Source organism: Phycodurus eques, chromosome 15 (genome assembly GCF_024500275.1).
Source record: "Phycodurus eques isolate BA_2022a chromosome 15, UOR_Pequ_1.1, whole genome shotgun sequence".
In the NCBI taxonomy this organism is placed as follows: domain Eukaryota; kingdom Metazoa; phylum Chordata; class Actinopteri; order Syngnathiformes; family Syngnathidae; genus Phycodurus; species Phycodurus eques.
In genome coordinates, this window is record NC_084539.1 from 23,630,613 (window position 1) to 23,651,841 (window position 21,229).

At 52.9% G+C, this 21,229-nt stretch overlaps 2 protein-coding genes across 4 annotated transcripts in view; one reads left to right on the top strand and one right to left on the bottom strand.

Annotated features, from left to right (window-relative positions):
* The first annotated feature begins 51 nt into the window (after positions 1–51).
* capslb (calcyphosine-like b) lies at positions 52–4,817 on the top strand. Of its 3 annotated transcripts, XM_061697962.1 has the most exons (6): positions 52–231; positions 355–407; positions 906–1,042; positions 2,439–2,616; positions 2,945–3,154; positions 4,532–4,817. In XM_061697962.1, exons 2-6 carry the CDS (start codon positions 387–389, stop codon positions 4,631–4,633), a joined length of 648 nt encoding a protein of 215 aa, XP_061553946.1. In that variant the 5' UTR covers positions 52–231; positions 355–386; the 3' UTR covers positions 4,634–4,817. The 3 variants fall into 3 exon arrangements, with proteins under 3 accessions (XP_061553946.1, XP_061553945.1, XP_061553947.1); XM_061697961.1 differs by having other exon boundaries at positions 52–407; XM_061697963.1 differs by lacking the exon at positions 355–407.
* myo5b (myosin VB) overlaps positions 4,417–21,229 on the bottom strand; it is a 36,717-nt gene continuing 19,904 nt past the window's right edge. Inside the window, 24 exon segments of the mRNA XM_061697761.1 lie at positions 4,417–5,132; positions 5,211–5,291; positions 5,369–5,543; positions 5,618–5,915; positions 6,203–6,230; positions 6,232–6,354; positions 6,417–6,503; positions 6,573–6,724; positions 8,672–8,803; positions 8,874–8,967; positions 10,386–10,584; positions 10,887–10,981; positions 12,099–12,344; positions 12,409–12,501; positions 13,879–13,989; positions 14,278–14,391; positions 14,478–14,608; positions 16,426–16,519; positions 17,230–17,466; positions 17,635–17,874; positions 18,083–18,239; positions 19,691–19,902; positions 19,991–20,102; positions 20,947–21,033. Coding sequence (XP_061553745.1) covers positions 4,971–5,132; positions 5,211–5,291; positions 5,369–5,543; positions 5,618–5,915; positions 6,203–6,230; positions 6,232–6,354; positions 6,417–6,503; positions 6,573–6,724; positions 8,672–8,803; positions 8,874–8,967; positions 10,386–10,584; positions 10,887–10,981; positions 12,099–12,344; positions 12,409–12,501; positions 13,879–13,989; positions 14,278–14,391; positions 14,478–14,608; positions 16,426–16,519; positions 17,230–17,466; positions 17,635–17,874; positions 18,083–18,239; positions 19,691–19,902; positions 19,991–20,102; positions 20,947–21,033 — 3,460 coding nt within the window. The 3' untranslated portion in view covers positions 4,417–4,970.

Genomic DNA, 21,229 nt, shown 5'->3' on the forward strand with positions numbered 1-21,229 from the left:
GACCAGCCATCTAGCCAATCGGGATGGGAGGAGGGCGGTTCTGCCCGGCAACAATGATCGGCGCCTTTTCCCCCGACATCCGACCCGTCGAATGGGAGGGCGGTCTCCCGGGCAACGGCTCCCTGTTTGGTGACACCGGTTGCTTGTCGCCTTTCGCCGTCTTGTTTTTGACTTGACCTGAAGGAGATTTTCTCTGCGGGGAGCACTTCCGGTGTGCGTTGTGCTGGTCAGGTGAGTGAAGCGGGGTCACGACATCCAGGTAAACGTTCGACAACGCCATGAAAAAAGGGGAAACACAAGCGGACTTAGTTGCTGTCGGTTTCCGGTCCAGAGCTTTTGTTTTGGAAATTCCAGGAAGTTGGGACGACAATTCCCTGCTCGTGCCGATGACTTGCTCTGAAATCGAAGTAAGTCAAGTCAAGTCATTCTAAGACTCTTCAATTTTCGGACGGGACCCATGGAAGTTTCCCTTAAAAAATGGATCATAACCATAGATCATGATTTTGGAATTAACCACCAGTGTTGCCACAGTCAGCTTGAAAAAGTCATTTGTTTAGTTTACTGATTATGACTTGATTTCAGCGGTAACTAGCCCTATTTTCCTGGGTAAAAAGTGTATTTGTTGTTTTATAATTAAACTAAGAATGAGTGATGCTGGTAACGCAAAGTCATTTGGAGTAACGCGTTACTACGCGAGAGCGCAAGCCGATGACTTCGCATCATATTAACACGCCGTCACTGTGGCTGGTCAACAATGACATTTGCCACAAACCGTTCGCACGTGATTGCTTGACTCGTTGTGGTTTGATCGAGTAACTCATCGGATTGGAGTAATTAATGCGTTACAAAAAAATGCTTCTTAGTTACTGGCTGAACCTCACGACGACTTTGTGTCGACGCGACAGATGGCGGGAACTTCCAGACACGACCGAGACATGGCGCTCAACGCCAAACGGCAGCTGACGTCGTGTTCCGACCCGCTGGAGAGACTCCGCCTCCAGTGTCTGGCCCGGGGGTCCGCGGGCATCAAAGGTCTCGGAAGGTGAACCGAGCGCAACGAGCGTAGCGTCACCCGGCGCCATTTATGACATTCATTCAATGCTAGGAAGCTAGCCTCAACACCTTCCATCCATCCATCCATCCATTTTCTGTCGCGCTTCTCCTCACTCGGGTCGCGGGCGTGCCGGAGCCCATCCCAGCTGTCATCGGGCAGGAGGCGGGGTACGCCCTGAACTGGTTGCCAGCCAATCGCAGGGCACATACAAACAAACAAACAACCGTTCGCACGCACAGTCATGCCTACGGGCAATTTCGAGTCTCCAATTCATGCAGGTTTCTGGGATGTGGGAGGAAACCGGGGGGGGCCGGGGATTGAACCCGGGTCCTCAGAACTGTGAGGCTGACGCTCTAACCGGTCGGCCACCGTGCCGCTCAACACCTTCCATTTTGTAGAAATCATTTTCAGGTTGGGCGGCACAGTTCTGAGGACCGGGCTTCGAATCCCGGCCTCGCCCGTGTGGAGTTTGCACGTTCTCCCCGTGCCTGCGTGGCTTTTCTCCGGGCACAACCCTTCGCACTCACATTCGCACCCACGGGCAATTCAGAGTCTTCAATCAACCTAGCACGCATGTTTTGGGGATGCGGGAGGAAAGCGGAGTGCCCGGAGAAAAGCCACGCGGGCACGGGGAGAACGTGCAAACTCCACACGGGCGGGGCCGGGGATTGAACCCCGCTCCTCAGAACTGCGAGGCAGACGCTCTAACCGGTCGCCCACCGTGCCACCATAAATAATCTAAACGTGCTATAATAAATCAACTATTTGAATCATTTAGCGGTGCAAATATTAATCAAGTAATCACCAAGTAAAAGTGTCAAATTGATCAACAACTCGATGAATCGTTTGGAGACCTTGTTTCATGTAATATGTTTACAAATCACAATTTCTGCCTCTCAAGATGAAATATTCTCCAATTTCTGTTGTCCTCCATGAAATTATCTTTTTTCCAAATAAGACATTTGCAAACATCGACTTTTACTTTGGAAAACGGTCAACATTTTGGCTGACTTTCTGACAGATGTTCCAGACCAAACCAGGAACTGAATCGTCATACATTTATGTTTGTGCATTTTCTGCACCGTCACTTGGGAAAAAATGTCCTGCTTTTCAATCAAGGGATGGAAACAAAATGTTTTTTTGTTCAGAATCATCAATTAGTCAAAAACAAAAAATCTGACCGATGAAGCAATTATTCAAATCATCGTTCAACTTGTAAGCATTTCCAATTGTACAAAAGTGTGGCTAACTAGCTAGCATCACCGAGTTGTTAGCTAATTTTCGTTGGTTTTTGAGGAACATGCGAGCGCCCTCTGGCGGGCTCACTGATTTTGTGACTTACCATTGTTTTTCTTTTTTTTGGGGGGGGTATTTTGTACCTCAGGGTGTTCCGGATCATGGACGACGACGCCAACCGCTCGCTGGACTTGAAGGAGTTCCTGAAGGGCGTCCACGACTTCGGCCTCCCGATGGACAAACGGGAAGCGGCGGCCATCTTTCAGCGCTTTGACCGCGACGGGAACGGCACCATTGACTTCGACGAGTTCCTCGTCATGCTCAGGGTAAATGCTACGCTACGCTAAGCGAGAACCAACATCATGTCCACGCTCTTTTCAGAGAAATAATTTTTTGTTTTTTTCCACATTCCCTGACCTGACCTGACCCCCACTGACTTGCTTTTTTCAGAATTTTCACAAACCCCTTTTTTTTTTTTTTTAAACGCGATCCCCCACTAATTCACTTTTTTTGCAAAAAAAACTATTCCAAGTTTGTTTTTTCCCCTCATGGCAATTCTAATGAGCGTCAATTATTTGTGGACTTTTGCTGTATTTCCAAATTGATTCCAAGAAAAACGCCCAAAAAACAATCAGATTCTCCGTTTAACGGCAGCCGGCCATGTCCGAGGCCCGCCGAGACGCGGTCTTGCGGGCCTTCCGCAAACTGGACAAGAGCAAAGACGGCGTGATCACCGTGGACGACCTGCGGGGCGTCTACAACGCCAAGTACCACCCCAAGTACCAGAACGGCGAGTGGAGCGAGGAGCAGGTCTTCAGGAGCTTCCTCGACAACTTTGACTCGCCGTACGACAAAGACGGAAAGGTACCGAACTTTGCGGGTCCGGACGAGCGAGAAAGTCTTCCGAAGACCCCCGCGTACTCCGAACGGAAATGACACACGACGAGTTCAATGGCAAAAACGGAGCCGCGCCCACTACCCGAGCGCCTGTCGCGGCATCGTTCCGAGATTCCGCCAGAAAGCGCCTCGCCTCCGTCGGCTGTTTCTTCGCCGTCTTGTTCATTTTGAAGGCTCGCGACAACTTTTGTTTGGACAAACAGACTGATGACGAGTCAGCAAAATGTTTGGGAACACAAGTTGAGCACTGAGGAGTCAGCGGCATTTTTGTCGTGCTCATTTTGTATTCTTCCGATGAGACAGCGGCGCCCAACGTTGTCGCAGGTCGCCACTGGTCAATTCACCTGTTCGCACGTTTTTTTTTCCTCCACGGGCCGACCCTGAAAAAGGGCAATACATTCTCACTTATTCCCCCAAAACAAAAAAACGACCTTTTTTTCAATGCGTGTCAATCATCCGCGTATTTTCCCAATTTGCCAATCGTGTCGCGGGCAGTCAAATCAACACGAGCGCCGCTTATTTCTCATCAAGTCGCTGCCAACGGATCGCCGACATTGCGCTGAAAGCGAGCGTAAAATCCGACAATTCCGTGAAAAAAATAGATAGCAGACGGCAAAATGAATTGAGTTATTTCTGAGATATGAGTATGTATGAATTTGTCAAAGTGTGGGAACTATCGCACGTCTTCACCGTCATTACGATCGTATACAGACGAGAATGTTTCATGAGAAGTTGGGCTCATTTACGCACGAGTGTCCGCGGAGTTTGAAGGGCGCGACGTACGGACCTCCCTCCGTTTTTAGGAAGCCGTTCGCGTTACGAAAAGTGTACGTAAGCGGGCCGGCGCCGTTGGCGGAGTCGAGAAGGATCGGCTCGACCGCGAACGGCGAGACGTGAAATCGGTTTGCACCTTTTTGGAAATAGGACTTCAAGCGTGGCTCTTTCAGCGCAGGAGACACTTACAAACGCGTAGAAAACCAAGGCCACATCCTAAAAGATGTGATTTGTTGTTTCTTTTTTTACCATTATCGATCCAATATGAAAATGAGCCGTAGATCCAAATGATTAGCTTTTACCTGGAACCGCAAATTTGATGATTTTCGTTTGACCAAATTCACCCCAAAATGGAAACGTCTGCTTTTGCTTTTGAACTCTCCACAAAACATTGACACGTCAAGCACACGTACAAAATGACGGCACTCGCAAGGTTGAGTCACTCGGTGGGCCACGCCCCTCAAAGGCACACGTCAACAAAGTTCAGCACCCGCAGTCGGCTTGGTTACGAAGTGTCAAAAGCCGTCCGTGACGCTCTGTTTTTCCGACGGGCGCTCTTTCCTCCCGCAGGTGACGCACGAAGAGTTCGTCAACTACTACTGCGGCGTCAGCGCCTCCATCGACAACGACGCCTTCTTCATCCTCATGATGACGAACGCCTGGAAGCTCTGAAAGCGCCGTTCGCTTTCGGCGGCGCGGGAACTGTGACGTTGCGGGCCTCGATCGTTTCTGAAAATCGTTTTGAGAACCGTCGTTCTCGGCTACGATTTTGGAATTGCGATATAGCCGACCCATCGGTCAGAGGAAAAACCGTTCCCGGTCGCCGTCGCGAGGCTCGTCAAATAAATACCGCACGAATGGGGCAATATTGCGCTTGGTGTATTTTACAAACATCGTACCTTTTGTCCATCTGTGCAAAATGTTCTTACAACAGATTCAAATGTAAAACTAAAGATTGACAAAGATCTTCAAGTCCATCCATATAAATATCGGCGTTATCGGCGAGAGATCAGACCCTGCCCAGGAAGCGCAGGCCGAGCGAGGCGGGGATGTGCAGCGTCTCCAGGCTGAGGGAGGACGGCGCGTACGGGAACACCAGCGGGAAGGTCTGCTTGGTGTCCACCAGCAGCTGAGGCGCGGCGGCGTCCTCGTCGCGCTCCGCCAGCTGCTTCTGCACGGGACACAAAACCGCGCTTAGGCTGGCTCTCAGACACACGGGCCCCGTCAAGTGCGCATGTACGCGTGCGACCTGTATGTTCCTGATGAAGGCGACGGTGACGCGCTCTTCAAACTCGTTGAGCGGCGTGTACAAGTTGAGGATCTTGACAATCTGCACGCAAACGGCAAGAAGATGAAGGAGAGCGTCGGTCGGCGTGACGGCACCTGCGCGCGGGCGTGCGGGGCCACCTGCTGGGAGTTGAGCGCGGTGCAGAGCGAGCAGATGGCGTCGGCGTCCTGCGGCGTTTTCTTCTTGACTTGCAGCAGCTGCGCCGCCTGAATGACAGGAGCCAGACTCTGCGCCGCCCCCGTCTGGTACGACTGGTTAGCGCGCAGCCACTCCTCCAGCTGGCTCGTGTTGTACCTGCGCGCGCGCACACGATGAAGACGCGCTTAGGCTGCTTAGGCTAGGGTTAGGGTCTTCATCGTGTGCCCCACCTGAGCTGCATGCCGGTGCTCCAGGAGCAGACGTCCTTGCGCAGCAGTATGTTGTTGAGCGTGACGGCGTTGATGCAGCAGAAGAGCTGGCGGACCGCCTGGCCGGCGATCTCGGGGTCCAGGCCGTGGTCCCGCATGACGCCGTGGAAGAGGCCCAGCCGGCGGATCAGCGCCCGCAGCGTGTAGCCGCCAGACGCTCCGCCGCCGTCGTTCTCCACGCTGGACGAGCGGTTGCGGTAGCCCGCCGGCTTGACGCCCGCCAGGCTCGGGATGCTCTCGCTCTCCAACATGGCCGACACTGACGCGCCGCACCGGTTGAGACGCAAGGAAAGATGAGACTCGGACAGCTTCCCCGGACAAAAGACAATTGAGCGTGGAACCTCAACCGCTTCCGAGACCGGCTTCCCGGTTCCCATTGGAACGAACGGAAACGAACGAAGTTTTTAAGTACGGAAATACAAGGGGTGGTGAAGTCCAGAAAGTTCTAGGAAGTGCGCGATACAGAAAGTCCAGAACGTAGTAGTAGGAGAGTCCCGAGAAGCGGAGGAAGCACGAGGAACTCCGAGAAGTAAAGAAAGTACCGACCAATCATGGGCTGGATGGCGGCCTCCGCTGACGCGTATGAGCTGCTGGTAGATCTGAATGGACAGGTCGCTGAGTACGGACCGGTACTCGGCCAGGTCGAAGTTCTTCAGGCAGTGCTCGTTCTGCTTGGATGTGTTCTGGACCATGAACGCCTGCACACACGCGCACCGTCAACTTGCGCTCGCGGCGCCTTCCGACGCCGCGTTGTCGTCACCTCGTCTCCGCTGTACTGCTTCAGGCAGTGCAGGAGGCGGCTGGTGTTGGCCAGCCAGAAGGACGTGGTCTCGAAGTCCTCGTTCCTCTGCGGACGACAACGGCGGAAACGTTCACGTGGGGGACCGGGTAGCGCGCGACGCACGTGCCGTCTCACCTTGAGGACGCGCTTGATGGCGTTGATGGTGGCGGTGAGCAGAGACTCTACTTTGCGGTCGTCGTTGACGTAATCGGCGTGGCGCACGCACATGAACAGGATGTACGCCGGAAGACACGGGACCGTACCGGACAACGCGCTAGGATGCATGTCTGCAAAAGACGCACAAGACACCAGGGGGCGAAGGGGAGGGGCTTCACTACACGGTCCTCGGTCATCTCCCCAACATCTGATTCACCGATTTTGTCGTGATGCATTTCTTTATTTATCCCCCCCATCTATTTTCGGAGGGGCAGCAGCTTTAGCGGGGACGCCCGGGCCTCCCTCTCCCCAGCCACTTCATCCCGCTCGTCCGGGGGGATCCCGGGGCTTTCCCGGGCCAGCCGGGGAGGCGTCCGGGGGGCGTCCGAGTCGCCTCGTCTGGCCCCTCTCGATGCGGAGGAGCGGCGCCCCTCCCGGATGACCGAGCATGCGGAGGAAACCGACTTTGGCCGCTTGTATCTTGGGGCCACGCCCCGCAGCTTGTGACCACAGGTGAGGGGAGGAACGCAGATCGACCGCTAACTCCAGAATCCTTCCCCACCGCCACAGACCAATACAGAGTCCGCATTAACTTCAGACGCCGCACCGATCCGCCTGTCGATCTCCCGCTCCAGTTTTCCCTCACTCGTGAACGAGATCCCGAGACACTCGAACTCCTCCACTTGGGGCAGGATCTCATTCTTGACCCGGAGAGGGAACTCGACGCTTTTCTGACCGAGGACCACAGTCTCAGATTTGGAGGTGCCGATTCTCATCCGAACTGACCGCGAGCCGCTCCGGCGAGGGTCGATGAACGCAGCTCGATAAAGCCAAAACAACCCCATCATCTGCAAAAAGCAGAGACGTAATACGGAGGTCGCCAAACCACACCCCCTCGACACCTTGGCTGCAGCTCGAAATCCTGCCCATGAAGGTATTGAACCGAATCGGTGTCAAAGGGCAGCCTCGGCGGAGTCCAACTCTCCCTGGAAACGAATCTTTACTGCTGGCAATTCGGACCAAAACTCTGACACCGGTTGTACGGGGACCATACAGCCCATATTGGGGGGCCCGGTACCCCGTACTCCCAGAGCGCCCCCCACAGGACTCCCCGAGGTTCAAAGTTCACAAAGCACAGCGTAGACTGTTGGGCTAACTCCCATGCACCTTGCACCTTGCTTCTGGCTGTGGACCTGGACCACCGTTTCGCAGCCAGAATGAAAAACTGAAATCAGAGATTGGACTTCCCAATGGAGCCTCCCCTCCAGAACCCCTGAATAGACCCGACTAGGCGGGCTGAGTCGTGCGAGACCCCTGTAGTTGGAAGACACACTCCACAAGCGCCGGTCTGCCAAACCAAAGGCACGTCCACGCGTCGAGTCAACCAGGGCGGGACCCTAACATCCGGAGCCTCGAGGAACTCGAGACTAAATGTCCCCCCGTCTCCTCTGGGACATGGTCCTACTTCTGACAGGGGACTCTGCCAAAGGTCCCCGGCAGACCCTCACAATACGTTTGGGTCTGCCGGGTCGGTCGGACCGGCATCTTAACCGCCATCGCTCTTCACCCGGGGCGTCCGCAAAGTCGATCGTCGAACGGCGGCCTACGCCTGTGACCGTTGTCGTTATCCAGGTCGTTTCATTCTCAGGCATTGAATTGAAAAAAACAACCAATTCTGCTCCAAGTTGGAAGCGCACCCCGAACCACGTATGGTATCGGTCCTTTGGAACGCAAAACGTGGTTCGGCTGCCCGGCCGAGAGAGACGTTAGGCGGCGATGAGCCCGTGGGTAGGCGGACCCGTGTCCTCTCTTCGGGCCCACGGGCGCCATCGAGGCCCGCCTCTAGGGAAAACGCCGTCCAAAAATGTTTCTCTTCATCGGGGGTCTTTGAGCTGTGCTTTGCCGTGCTTTGTGCGGTCCCTCACCTAGGACCCGTATGGCCTGGGTGAGCCTGCCGAGGCCGCAAAGCCCCAGACAGCTCAGCTCCCGGGATCATCGGGAAACGAAGCCCTCCGCCACGATAAGGCGACGGCTCAAAGGGAGGAGTCGTGACCCGCCGACAGGAAGTCGCATCTGACCTGAGACGAGGGTCTCGATGAGCAGAGGTTCATCTTCCTGGTCGTACTCCAGCATGCCCTCAAAGTCTTTCTCCTTACGTTGAAGCGTCACGTGACGACCCAGGTCGGACTTGACGCGACCGCCGTGACTCACTGCGGACACGCACGCCGACATGAAGTACGCTACATCGTCGTGGTCGTGAGAATCGTGTGACGCGTTTACCTTCCAGCTCCTGGACTTTCTTCATGTAGATCCTCAGCTGTTTCTTCAGCTTGCGCTCGTTCTTCTCCAGTTTCTCCACAAGTTCCTTTTGGTCCTAAGCGCAAAAGGACACGTCGACTGCACAGCCAACACACACACCCAAACTGCACAATCAATGGAAATGTCATCGCGATCGCGATTTTGGCCTCCGCTATCAAATTCACCTGATTGTCTGCGATGTATACATTTCAAATGCAGCCTTTGTCGCGTATGAAGAAGAAGAAGGACCTTTTATTGTCATGAACACGCATGCATGCGCACGAAATTTGTTCTCTGCATTTAACCCATCGGGGTGAACACATACACGTTAGCGGAACACGCCGGAGCAGGGGGCGCCCGAAGCGCCCGGGGAGCATTTCGGGGAATCGGTGTCTCGCTCAAGTCCGGGGGATGCGGGCGGATGGTCCGTTCGGGGTCTTGAACCTCGGTCCCCCGCGGCGGCGGGCGACCATCCTAACCGCGGGCCACGGCTGAACTCGAAGCGCTTCCTCAACCGCTAGTCCGCCGGCCGCCAGGGGGCCGACGCGCGGCTAAGGCTTTATTTAGCTGCCCGAATAACAACCGAGCGCAGCGCGAACGCCGCAGCGGGAGCCGAAAGTCGCTCGGCGGAACGACGAGACAAGAAAGTGCGGCAAAGACGGCGAGCGCCGTGCCGAGGGAGGAGGAGCTCGTGCCTCGAAAAGGGATCAAGATCCGTTTTATGGACGTTTCCACGCAAGGCGAGTGACGCTCAACGAGGAGTCAAGTAAAGAGCGCGGCAGAGTCGCCCGCTCGGCGAGGGAACGCGACCGGCTGAAAAAAGTACCGGACGAGAAATACGGTATGCGACGACTGCGTTGTTAGCCGAAGTCATGTCATTGGCTTCTATATTGATCGGTTACGAATGAAATGGGTTTCAATGTGTTGAAGTGGGAAGAATCGACAGCGGCGGCAGTAATGCCAATCGAAAGAGACCATTGAGCATCGGAGTCACAACAGTTTGCCACCCTTAAAAACACGCAGCATTCATTGATGCTTCCGCCCACCATTTGCTTTTCGTGACATTGTTCCATTTTTGGGTGAATTGAAAATGAGCGGCTCGGCGGACTTTGGGTTAGAATAGTTTGGGATTTTTCATTTGACTTGCTTTTTATTTCATTTTGACTTTTCTTTTTCAAATTCAATTCCTCAAATGCTTAGTTTCCGTTGAGTTTTTATTTGGGGTATTTGTCGAGTGTGAGATTTAAAAAAAATTAAATCTATATCACAGCACGTATTGTGTAATAAAGTGTTGTATTGCCGTAAAAGCTGTCCAAAATGTTAAAAAGCCATTTGTCAGGCTTCGTTAGCCGTGTGTGAAACGTGGTGCTCGCGCGCGCGCTCCGTATCTCCTGGGGGCTAACGAAGCTCCCCGGCCTCCAGAAAAGCCAGAGCGGCTGGAAACGCGTCGCGCGACGTTTGCGGCGAAGATAGCAAACGCGGCGTTTTGCTGACCAGGTTGTCGTCGGTGAGCCTGGTGATCTCCAGCTGCACGCCGTACTCCAGCAGGGCCTCGGGCGACAACGACGTGGCGTAGTTGAGCGCCTCCCGCTTCTTCTCCACGTCCTCCTTCAGCGCCTCCACCTCAGCCCGCAGCGCCTCCACCTCCTCGCCGTGCTGGCGCGTCTGCGACTCGAGATCGCGCTCCAGCAGTCTGCCCGGCGAAAGAAAAAACACCGTGAGGAGCGCGGCGACACTCGGGCGCACCGCCGGCCGACGAGATGCGGACCACGTGAGGTGCGCACGGGCGTGAGAAGAAGAAGAAGAAGAAGAAGAAGAAGAAGAAACAGGAGCAAGCGGCGACTTGGTGACTTCTTTGAGGCCGGCGTGCGCCAACAGAACGTCGGAAGTGGCGTCCGTTGAAAGAGGAAGCGAGCGGGTTGCCGACGACAGAGCTGAAACGTTAGCGACGGGGAGCGGGTGGGCGGGGCTTAGAAGCAGCATCGGGGAACGTACTCGTTGGACTGGCAAACTCGCCGGTAAACCATCAAGGCCTGGTCTTTGTCAGACGGCAAGGTCGCCGTGTCCGCTTCGTCGGTGCTCGCGTTCTCCTGCAACACAACGCCAACCGATCAAAACACAGCGCCGCCTGCTGGACACGTCAGATCACCCTCTGGAAAACATTTCTCTTTTTTGAACGCCACCGAAACACCACGTCCCCCCCCCCTTTTGTAACATTATTCTCGTAACTTATTTCTTATTCCGTTTCTTTTTGTCCTTAACATACTTAAGCTTTTCTATTTTACCTTTTGTACCATTTTTGGTTCTTTTAAAACAGCTTCTGAACACATTAAACTTTCACATTTAACTCTTATTTGAACTTTTTCTTTCTACATTTAACTTAATTCATTCAAAGTTTTCACTTTTTTGAAGTCAAACGTGGGGGTTAATTTCCAGAAACAGCCCGCAGTAAATCAAATATGCGAAGTAGTGACGAATTATGTATGATACTAATTGATCAATATAAGTCCAAGTTTCATACATGCATTTCAGAGAGGTGCAGGTATTTTATTTGTCCACCTGAGGTCGCCATCCACACACAAACAAGAAAAGCACACGCCTCTTGGGCACGCCCCGCTTTAGCGACGTAAACAACGGTGCGATCAGGCAATTTCCGGGGTTAACCATTTGCACACTGACGGTCCTGCAAAATAGTCAGCAAAAAGCAACGGTTTTAAACGACAGTAATGTAGTTGGAGAAAATCAAGCCAGACGTCGTCGTCGTCGTCGTTACGAGTAGGCATGACACGATCGGGATTTCTGGGGCCTATCAGCGAGTTGAAAAAAAAAAAAAACGAGAACCGATCACAAGATGGAGCAATGCGTCTATTTAGATGACCTGTTCATTTAGTGTATATACTTTTTTGAAACGACGACTTTTCCGGTCATGTCCTTTGAATCCTCAAGGAATTTGGTGACGCATACGTTTTGGTAAGGTTTCTTCATCTGCTCAGAAAAAGCAGCTCAATTGACCTGCGAGTCACTACGGCCTCATTTCAATCATGCAGCTTTTACCCAGTAAAGTTGACTATATCAGAGACGTGCAGGTGGCTTATTGCACGACACGTACCTGAAAATGAATCCGCAATTAAGTCAACCGCGATAGACTGTACCGTAGTATCTGTAACTTTGAACGTTTGCGGGCGAGTAACGCGTCGAGTCGCTAACCTGCGCGCGTTTGTTGTCGCGTCGCTGTGCAGTGCTGACAATCTGCGTCCTGAGGATGACCACTTCCTCCTTGCGCGCGTCCAGCTCCTCGTTAGCAGCCTTCAGCTGACTCATCAGGATGTCGTAGCCGTCCCGAAGCTGCCGGGAGGCGTCGGCGTCGGCGTCGGCCGCGCGTTCGCCCACGCCGCGCCGCAGCTCGTTCAGGTCCGCCTTCAGTTTCCGATTCTCCGACTCCAGCTCCTGACGCTGCGGGTCGCAAACGCCGGTCGTGACGCGTTTTGTTTTTTCCGCTCGCGACAACGCACGCTACCTTCAGGTTGTTGTAGGCCAAGTCTGCCGCTTCCTGCTCAGCCGCGGCGGCGCTCTTCAGACTCTTCGCCGCCGCCGCCTCCTCCTCGCAGTCCTGAAAGCAGCGTCGGGTTGGGGGACAGTTAGTTTCGAGTTTTAAAAACGCGCAGCCGGGCCGTGTCAGAAAACAAAGGTGACTAATTCTTCTATTTTTGCATCGTTTCGCCACTTTGATATTTAAGATCATCAAACAAATGTAAATATCAGACAAATATAACCCACGTGAACTTATTTAAAAGTCATTTTTGGAAGGAAATAAAACTACTCCAAGTGACCTGGCCCTGTGTGAAAAGGTTTGGTTTAATCATGCATTAAATCGTGGCTAATCACAACCGTTGGCTCATGTTCACGGATCACACCCGAGCCTGATTACCTCCGGACCTGTTCCATCAAGAAATCACTTCGACGGAATCTGTCCCGACAAAAGATCTAAAAAAGCTGCGACAAAAGAACACCATCCCAAGAAATTCCCGAACAGTCGAGAAATAAAGTCTGGGAAGGGTCACAAAAGCCATTTGTAAAGCTTCGGGATTCCGGCGAACCATGGGGAGAGCCGTTATCCTCACATGGAAGAGCGGTGAACCTTCCCAGGAGCGGGCCGGCCTCCAAAGGTAGATTACCCTGAGAGAACAGCAACGACTCATCCAGGAGGTCGCAAAGGAACTCAGGAAGACTTCTAAAGAACTGCAGGCCTCGCTTGCCTCAGTTAAGGTCAGAGTTCACGACCCAACAATCAGGACGAGACTGCAGGGCAAACATTTCGGGGCCGGTACTTTTTCACTTTTTAAGAAATGAAACTATCATTTCAAAACAGCACTTTATGTTCACTTGGGCTTAGATGATTTGTTTGATGATTGGAAATATTAAGTATACAAAAATATACATACTTTATTAACTTGTTTATTTGACAAACAATTTGCTTCCATTTTCATTGCTCATGTATTCAGCCAACTCCCCCTTTCGTCCCGGTTTTACTATTTAATGGCGATAACCTTTGACGTCCTTGCATCTGGTTTGCGTGCCAATTGCGGTTGGAAAGGCCCTTTTCCAAGTTCTTCTTTTCCACGCGGCATTTGGCGAGGGTGGGATTTCTCCTTATGACGCAACATGTCAATGCGCTTCGGACCGACGTTTGGATCGCTCGCCTTCTCTAATTTCAATACGGTAAACGGCTCGCGTCTGATCGCGGCGTCTGCTAGATAGAGGTCGCCCTCCGACGGCGAGTTCACCTTCGAATCCCTCCGCCGCGGAGGCGCCCGAGCGCGGCGCCAGTGGCGGGGAACGCTCGAATCCGCTCTTAATACACGTTAGACCCGAGGGCGATCTCATAGGGTATCGTATAAGACTTAAGATCGTCTCGCGATTGCCGTGCTGCATCGGCGCCGAACCGGGCCGACGGTCTCGACGCGCGTAGCGCGCCCGACGTGCCCACCTCGTCCACGCTGGCCTGCAGCCGCTTCCTCTCGTCTTCCAACTCTCGCACGCGCTTCTGCAGCTTGACGAAGATGCCGATGTCCATGGCCGCCTTGGCCACGCCCATCTCCTGCGACAACGCGACAGACGCTCGGTCACTACACGCGCGTTCAAGTGCACACGCACACCCGCTAACCCACTCACACATTCTCCTTCTCTCTCACACACACGCACAAACTAACACACTTTCTCTCACATACATGCAGTCACACACTCATACAGAGACACACACACTCATCGTCACACATGCGTACACAATCACACAATTGCTCAAAAAGTAATGCACGCACACACACACACACGCGCTCACACTAATGCACACATATTCACTCAAACACAGGAACGCGCACGCACGGACCTCCACCAGCCGCACGGCGTCGTCGGCATCTCCCGCCTCCGAGGTGGAGATGGACGTGTAGTTGGAGTCCGACTCCAGGCTGCTCTGATTGGACGGGCTTCTGCGGTGGCCCGGCTGGAACCGCGCGGAGATTAAAGGTCAAACGCGTCCCGACAGGAAGCCAGCGGGCAAAAAACAAAACAACGAGGAATCCGAGCGACCTTGGCGAGAGAGACTTCCTCCTTCAAGTTGTCGTATCGCTGCTCCAGTCGGGAATATTCCTTCAGAAGATTCTGGTAGCGACGGCGCTCGGCGTCCATTTCGGCGCGCAGCAACGCGCTCCCCACGTCCTCTGTATGAGGGGCCGTGAGGCACATTATTCAGAAGTAGCTCTCACACGGACTATTCAAATGCTTTCAAACGCACACAAACTACTGAAAGGCTCTCATACGCACGCGTTTTGCTCTCGTCAACACGACTCAAATGCATTCACGTGTGCATGTCAATCATGCTCACACGTGAATAGTCTAAATCTTTTATTAGCTAGTTCAATTCAAAAAGTGAAATTATAGAGATGCACTGCACACTGCACACACTCAAGAGTGAAGTATTTCAGATTTAAAATATGTATTATTTTGATGATTGTAGCACGTAGCAAATAAAAAAATTCTCCCATATTGAGAAACTCAAATATAACGTCAAACGAAATAGTGAATTAATTCAAGAAATAAAGTGATTTTTTAATGGAATTTGCCCTCTGAAAAGTACTTCAGTGTTTAATCACTCGATGAGTACTGAAGAAAAACCTTTCAATTATATTCTAATTTATTGAGATGTACCTATATTTAACAAAGTCATGAAATATTTGACTCCGAGTGTGTCGTCCGGGGCGCGTATGTACGACACGAGTTCAATTCCTTCGTTCCCTTTGGCCGTCCTCATTAGGTACACCGGCGCAGGGGAGCTTAAACGCGACTATCCGGCCGTCCTGCCTGTAACGAACCGTATACGTTTCAGATTGTAACGGAGCGGTGTTGAAACTCTGGTTGTCTCGAGTCCGGGAGTAAGCGCACGTCCGCTGCGCTTTAGCCCGAAAGGCACATTTATTCGGCGGCATCCGCGTCCGACGAATGGCGTCTCGCTCTCGGTAGACGAGCCAGCGTAGCCCTACGCCATAAATGACACGTATTCTGATTGGCCATGACGTCATATCCTACCGCACTTACACATTAAAAGCATCCATTTTAAATCAATGAGGAAAAGCGTTATTGTAACACAGTAATCGACAAGTATACGACATATATACATTACGAATATATATGGATGTACTATACAATATAATGCTATGTAACGCTACTGCTTCAGTTCGATTTTCTTTTTTCTCTATGCGAGCGTTTGCGATGGAAACGTGAAAGGATTTGAATACGTTTTCTGAATGGATTCGAGGATGGCGTGTGAACAGATTTGACACGTTCACGTGAGTGTGTCGGAGGTGGATGCGTGCAAACATTTGACGTTTATGTGAGCGTGTATCTCTACGAGTTGAAAAGGAACTGGTTTCCAAATGAAATATGCCACTGACCATAAAGTACAATAGTACGCCTGACTTAAGCAGTAGCGCGTTGGCGTGCGCTAGATTGTGAGTGCGCGTTAGAGGGTGCGTCGTATGAGTATGTATGTGCACGAGTGCGCGTTAGTGTGTGAGTGAGTAAGGGTTGATGCACGAGTGTGACAGTGAGAGCGCGTGCGTCTGTCTGCAAATGTCTAATACGATCGGCTGATGCGATCGCGTTGCGGCGTGGGATCGGCTCATGTCGTGCGATTGGCCGGTAGCGCGTGGTTCGTTTCGGCTCCTCGGGTGATTAGCTCGTGCGCTGCGACCGGCGCACCCGCGGCGCGCGATCGGCGCAGTCGGCTCTTATGCCACGGGATTGGCCGGTGGAGTTTTACCGGCGCACCCGCGGCACGCGACCGGCTCGTGGCGCGAAACTACCTCGCCGGCTGCGATCGGTTGGAGACGCAGGATCGGCTCGCGGCGCCGGCCGGCGGCGTACGACGGGCTCACCTGCAGCGAGCGGCTCGTGCGATCGGCTCGCGGCGTGAGACTAGCTCGCCGCCTGCGATTGGTTCACGTCACGGCGATTGGCCGGTGCGGTGCGATCGGCTGACCTGCGGCGCGGCCGGACTGTTGTTTAATCTTCTGGTTGAGTTCTTCCTTTTGGCTCTCGAGCAAGGCGTTTTCCTTCTCCAGCTCGGCAACCCTCTGAGGCGAGAGACGCACGCCGGCCAATCACGCGCCGGCTCGCAACCAATCAAGCGCGACAGATGCAAACAGGAAGTACACCGCAAAGATACAATCTAACAAGATGAAATAGCCGAAATCAGGGCAAAATATGTTTGGCTTTTTTACCGACACTTTTTGTTTCAAAGCATTTCTTACTTGTTCAAGCACTTTTTCTTGAAAAATCTTAAGATATTATAACAAAAGTAAGCCTATCTTAAATGTTCTTACAACAAGTAAATCGAGTAAAAGTTGACTTTTTTGTTTTTAGCCAAGCATTATTGAGCATTTCGTATTGCGGAGGCGGTTCTATTTATCGTATTTCTAGTCCAAAGTAATCCGATTGCACCTCACATAGGAGGCATCGCGTAAAAGTTTGTTTTGCAACAATTTTCACTTGTTTCAAGCAAGATTTCACTTGAAATAAGTGGAAAAATAAACTCGAGTAAAAATGATCGTGAAACAAGTGAAGATTGTCTCCAAAGCGGTTGGTTCGTCTGACTTCATTTTGTATCAACATTTCACTTGAAAGAAATTGTCAGTGGCGTTCCTCCAATTTCTGGAAAAGCCAAAATGCTCGGGAAGCGAGTTATTCCTGAGGTGACGAGGAGTCGTTTTGAGGCGCAAGCCGGTGAGTTTTGACTGGAAATACGACAAACGTTCCCGGTTTCGGCGGCGTGCGGCGGTCTCACCCGGGTCAGTTCCAGCTTCTCGTCCCGGTGCCGGTCCTCCATCCGGCTCTCGAGGGCCCGGGCCTCGTCGAGCCGCGCCCGTTGCTCCTGGAGCTCGGCCCGCAGCGGCGCCAGCTCGGCGGCGCCGCCCCGCTGGCCGTGCGCCCGCTGCAGCAGCTGCTGCACGCGACTGAGCTCCGCGCCCAGTGTGGTGTTGGCGCGTAGGAGCTGCTCGTTCTGCTCGCGGTACTCCTCGCCCTGAGGCCCGCACACCAGAGACTCTTAGTAGACTGCGCTTCGGGGCGACACCTTTTGTTTTGCACGTGGATCACATCGTGATCGTCCGATTTCTCGTTGCCGGGCGGGCGTCGCGGAAGACAATCTCTTCTCAACCGCAGAACTAAAGCGGGCCACGCGCGGACTTACCTGGTTGTCCATCTTCCTCCGCAGCTGCATGATCTTGTTCTCCATGCCCGTGTTGAGCTTCTTCAGCGCCTCGGCCGAGCGCGTCTCCGTCTTGAGCGCCTTGAAGCGGCGCAGCGCCCGAGAGCGCCTGTAGGCGCACTGCAGCACCACGGCGGCGCGGCGCATCCGCCGGTACTTGAGCCTCTGCAGCCAGCCGCGGACGCACCTCTGGACGATCAGGGCCTTGTGGTGCAGCAGGAACTGCGGCGGGAAGGGAGCGAGGCGGCCCGCTAAATTGACAAATCGACTCACAAACGCTCCTTCTGTTCCCGACCTCCCCCGAGACGTCCGCACGGCGATGACCCCGTTGGCGTGCCGACCGCTCAGCGGTTGACGTGTTGGCCGACTCGGACTAGAGCTACGATAATACAATAGTCGTCCGTCCGGCCGGTGCGTGCGCGTGCGTTACCTCCTGGTAGATCCTGCGCGTGAACATCCCCCGCGCGAAGGCCTGGACGGTGACGGCGGCCCGGCGCACCGTCAGGAAGGCGCGGCGCTCTCGGGCCATGCGGTAGTTCTTCTGGCATGCCACGGCGGCGCGCGTCAGGCGCAAGTACTCTGCGTATCTGAGGAGGAGCGCACGGCGGCGTGACGCACGATGGGAAATGGTTGCAAAGAAAATGGAAACAAAAAAAATGAAAAATAGGACTTCAACTCATGATTATTTGAATACACTAAAAAAGAGCACTGTTGCGTTTTATGCCGATTCAAACGAAAATGGGCACGCTGATTCCAAACTGGATTTTCCCCAGATAAGCAAAATTCCACTGATCAGCTGCATTAAGACTTGCCAGCTGATTCCGATTAGACTACGTGGCAACTTGTTTGTGCGGTCGCAATAGGTCAGCACTCTCAATATCTGCAAACACGGAGGAATCAAGAGGATTTGTGCCATATCCTTTGTAAAACATAATCGTGTTAAATAAACATTGCAGTCGTGCCCGTTTCCTTCAGATTGTCAATATTTGAAAAGTTTGATCAAATCTGTTAAGTACAGTATTTTTCAAGAAAACGGGGATCTGTGGTTCAAAAACTTGACGGGGATAGAACAAATATTTTCTAATATATTTGATAAATAAAAACGCGATCGAGAAAAACTGAGATCGGTTTTGGATTGCGCATCAGTTGCAAAGTGCTAACGCGACAAAAATTGTGCTCCCCAGTGACGATCGGTCAAGCTGTTGATTCTTTTTGCAATGAATAAAAGGTATTGGATGAAAAAAACTTTATTGCCATTATTTCAAACTGACAGTGCACAAAATGCACAAACAAACGGTTTACAATTCAGTTCCTGGTTTGATCTGGAACAGCCTTCAGAAAAGTCAAAGTCCTATTTTATAGATCATCAATCAATCAATCAAGTCTGCAAACATGGATGAGCGCACAAATGGGAAACGTTTACGGCTCAGAGGCTGAAATTCTGAGGATTTGGACAAATTTGAATGAAGCGGGTTTCTAAATGATTCACCGATGATCAACATCGTTGTCAGTTAACTTATTCATCGACGAATTGTTGCCGCTCCGTGAAGAAATAAAAGGAGCGTATTCGATATGACGAACAAGTGAGCCACGAGCTCCGCATGTTCAGTATTTGCAAGAGTGAGCCGAGCCCTCCCATTTTCATCAGAACGGGATTCTCTCTTTCCAACACGAAAGAAACATTTGAATGCACACCGACGTGTGCTGAAGCAGCGCAAAAATCATGGCGGGCAATCCAAAAATGGACACGTCGGTTCCACTTTGGACATGTTCACTTAGGGGTGTGCCCACTTTCGTGGCCAGCACTTGAGACATTAACGGCTGGATAACACCTTTGCGACAATGTATTCATTGTTTTTACTGTATCCTGAAAGAACTCGATACACAACCATAAGTCCAATGCGCTGGCAACAAAGGTGAGTAGACCCCTTTGTGAAAATGTGGAAATTGGGCCCAGATTGGCTTTTTATTTTCTGCTCACCTCATGAAAACATTTCCAGCAACATTTAGCGCGACGGTGTAAAAGCGGGGTACCGACCTGCGCGCCAGGTATCCTCGGCCGTATCGCTGCAACAAGACGACGGCCTTGCGGATCTTGCGGTAGCGGACCCTCTGCAGCCATCCGCGCACCGTCTTCTGGACGGCGACGCAGGCGGCGCGGAACTTGTCGGCGCGCAACTTCTCCAAGTAGGCCACCTGGCCCGCCCTGAAGAAGATCTTGCTCTTTCCCAACTGGAACATGTCGCCTTCCTGAGTCGCCGCAATCGTCCGTTAATCGATCGCTCGATAAGGCCGGCGGAGGCGACCGACCGTCCGCTTCGGTGTTGCGGCTTCTCACCCTGATGAGCGTCTCCAAGAGGTTCCGGCACACCGACTTCTTGTCGGGACTCGCCACGTCCGACTTGCGCATCAACACGCGGTACCTGCTGAAGAAGTCGCCGTACGTCCACCTGCACGCGTGCGCACGTTCACGTTCCGGACAAATGGCACCGTTTCCCCACACTGCTCCAAAACCATCACCCGTTGACTCCAAAGAATGCATCGTTGCTCGCGTGTCGACGCCAGCGACGATTACGGCGCAACCTGGCCACAGCCGCGCTTCGCCATTCACAACTTCACTCGCTTTTCTAGGGGGGGGGGGCTTGTTTACGTGCCCTTTTCATTTAGTATCATCTTATGGAATCTGTGTGCCGAGGAACTACGTAGAGCCAAATTGTGGCGCTTCATTTAGACAAAAGTAGCGCTTTCCCATCAATCTGGCGGCGGCCCGTCGGTAAATGAACGTGAGCCTCTGTAAAGCGCTTTGGGCCCCGTGATGGCGTAGACAATATGACTGATTTGATTCAACTTGCCCATCCGGCGAAACATTCCGCTTAAAACTTGGGACGGCACGGCTGAAAACCGCTCTACCGGTTGTCACGGCGCGCTACAACGAGCCAGACGCGGTTTCGTCTTCGGCGGTACGGCGTGACTCCTCCTCGCGACTGGCCGGCAAGTCAGATCAATCACGAGGTGCTGACGTGAACATACTGTATGTCGGCCATCATTTTGCTTTGTGGCATTTCAAAACCGTTTCCGCCGCTGGAAAAGATCCGTTCCCCCCGCGGCGCTCGCTCGAGCGCAATCACACTCTCGCAGGGACGCGACGTCGGCCGTCGCCATCTGTCTCGGCTTTGATAGATCGAAGCGAAGCGGCCCCGCGTAATTGCGCGACTTACGAATGCGAAAACGGAAACGAGTCCTTCGGGCGGCGCGTGAGGATGAGGAAGATGGCGAAGGAGAAGTAGGGCTGACCTGGACGGGTATCCGGCGGCGCTGATCCGGATGGTCTCCAGGACGCCGCACGCTCGCAGCTGCTGCACGGCCCGACGAGAGTCGAACCTGCACGCAAACTCCACGTCAACTTGGCTTTCGCGGGATCTCGTCACCCGCGTCGGCCGCACGAGGACCGCGGCGGCCCCTGGCATCCTCCGGGGAGGTCTCACTTCTTGCCGTGTGCGTTCGTGTCTTTAAATTTGTTGGCATCTCATCTGTTCGATGTTTCTGCTCTTAACGTTTGATTTCAATTGTCGACAGA

Bases quoted from the DNA above. Each gene is read 5' to 3' on its own strand.
- capslb (XM_061697961.1), top strand. From the start codon at position 279: ATGAAAAAAGGGGAAACACAAGCGGACTTAGTTGCTGTCGGTTTCCGG. The intron at 2,617-2,944 runs GTAAATGCTACG...GTTTAACGGCAG, and splicing joins AGTTCCTCGTCATGCTCAGG to CCGGCCATGTCCGAGGCCCG. The intron at 3,155-4,531 runs GTACCGAACTTT...TTCCTCCCGCAG, and splicing joins CGTACGACAAAGACGGAAAG to GTGACGCACGAAGAGTTCGT.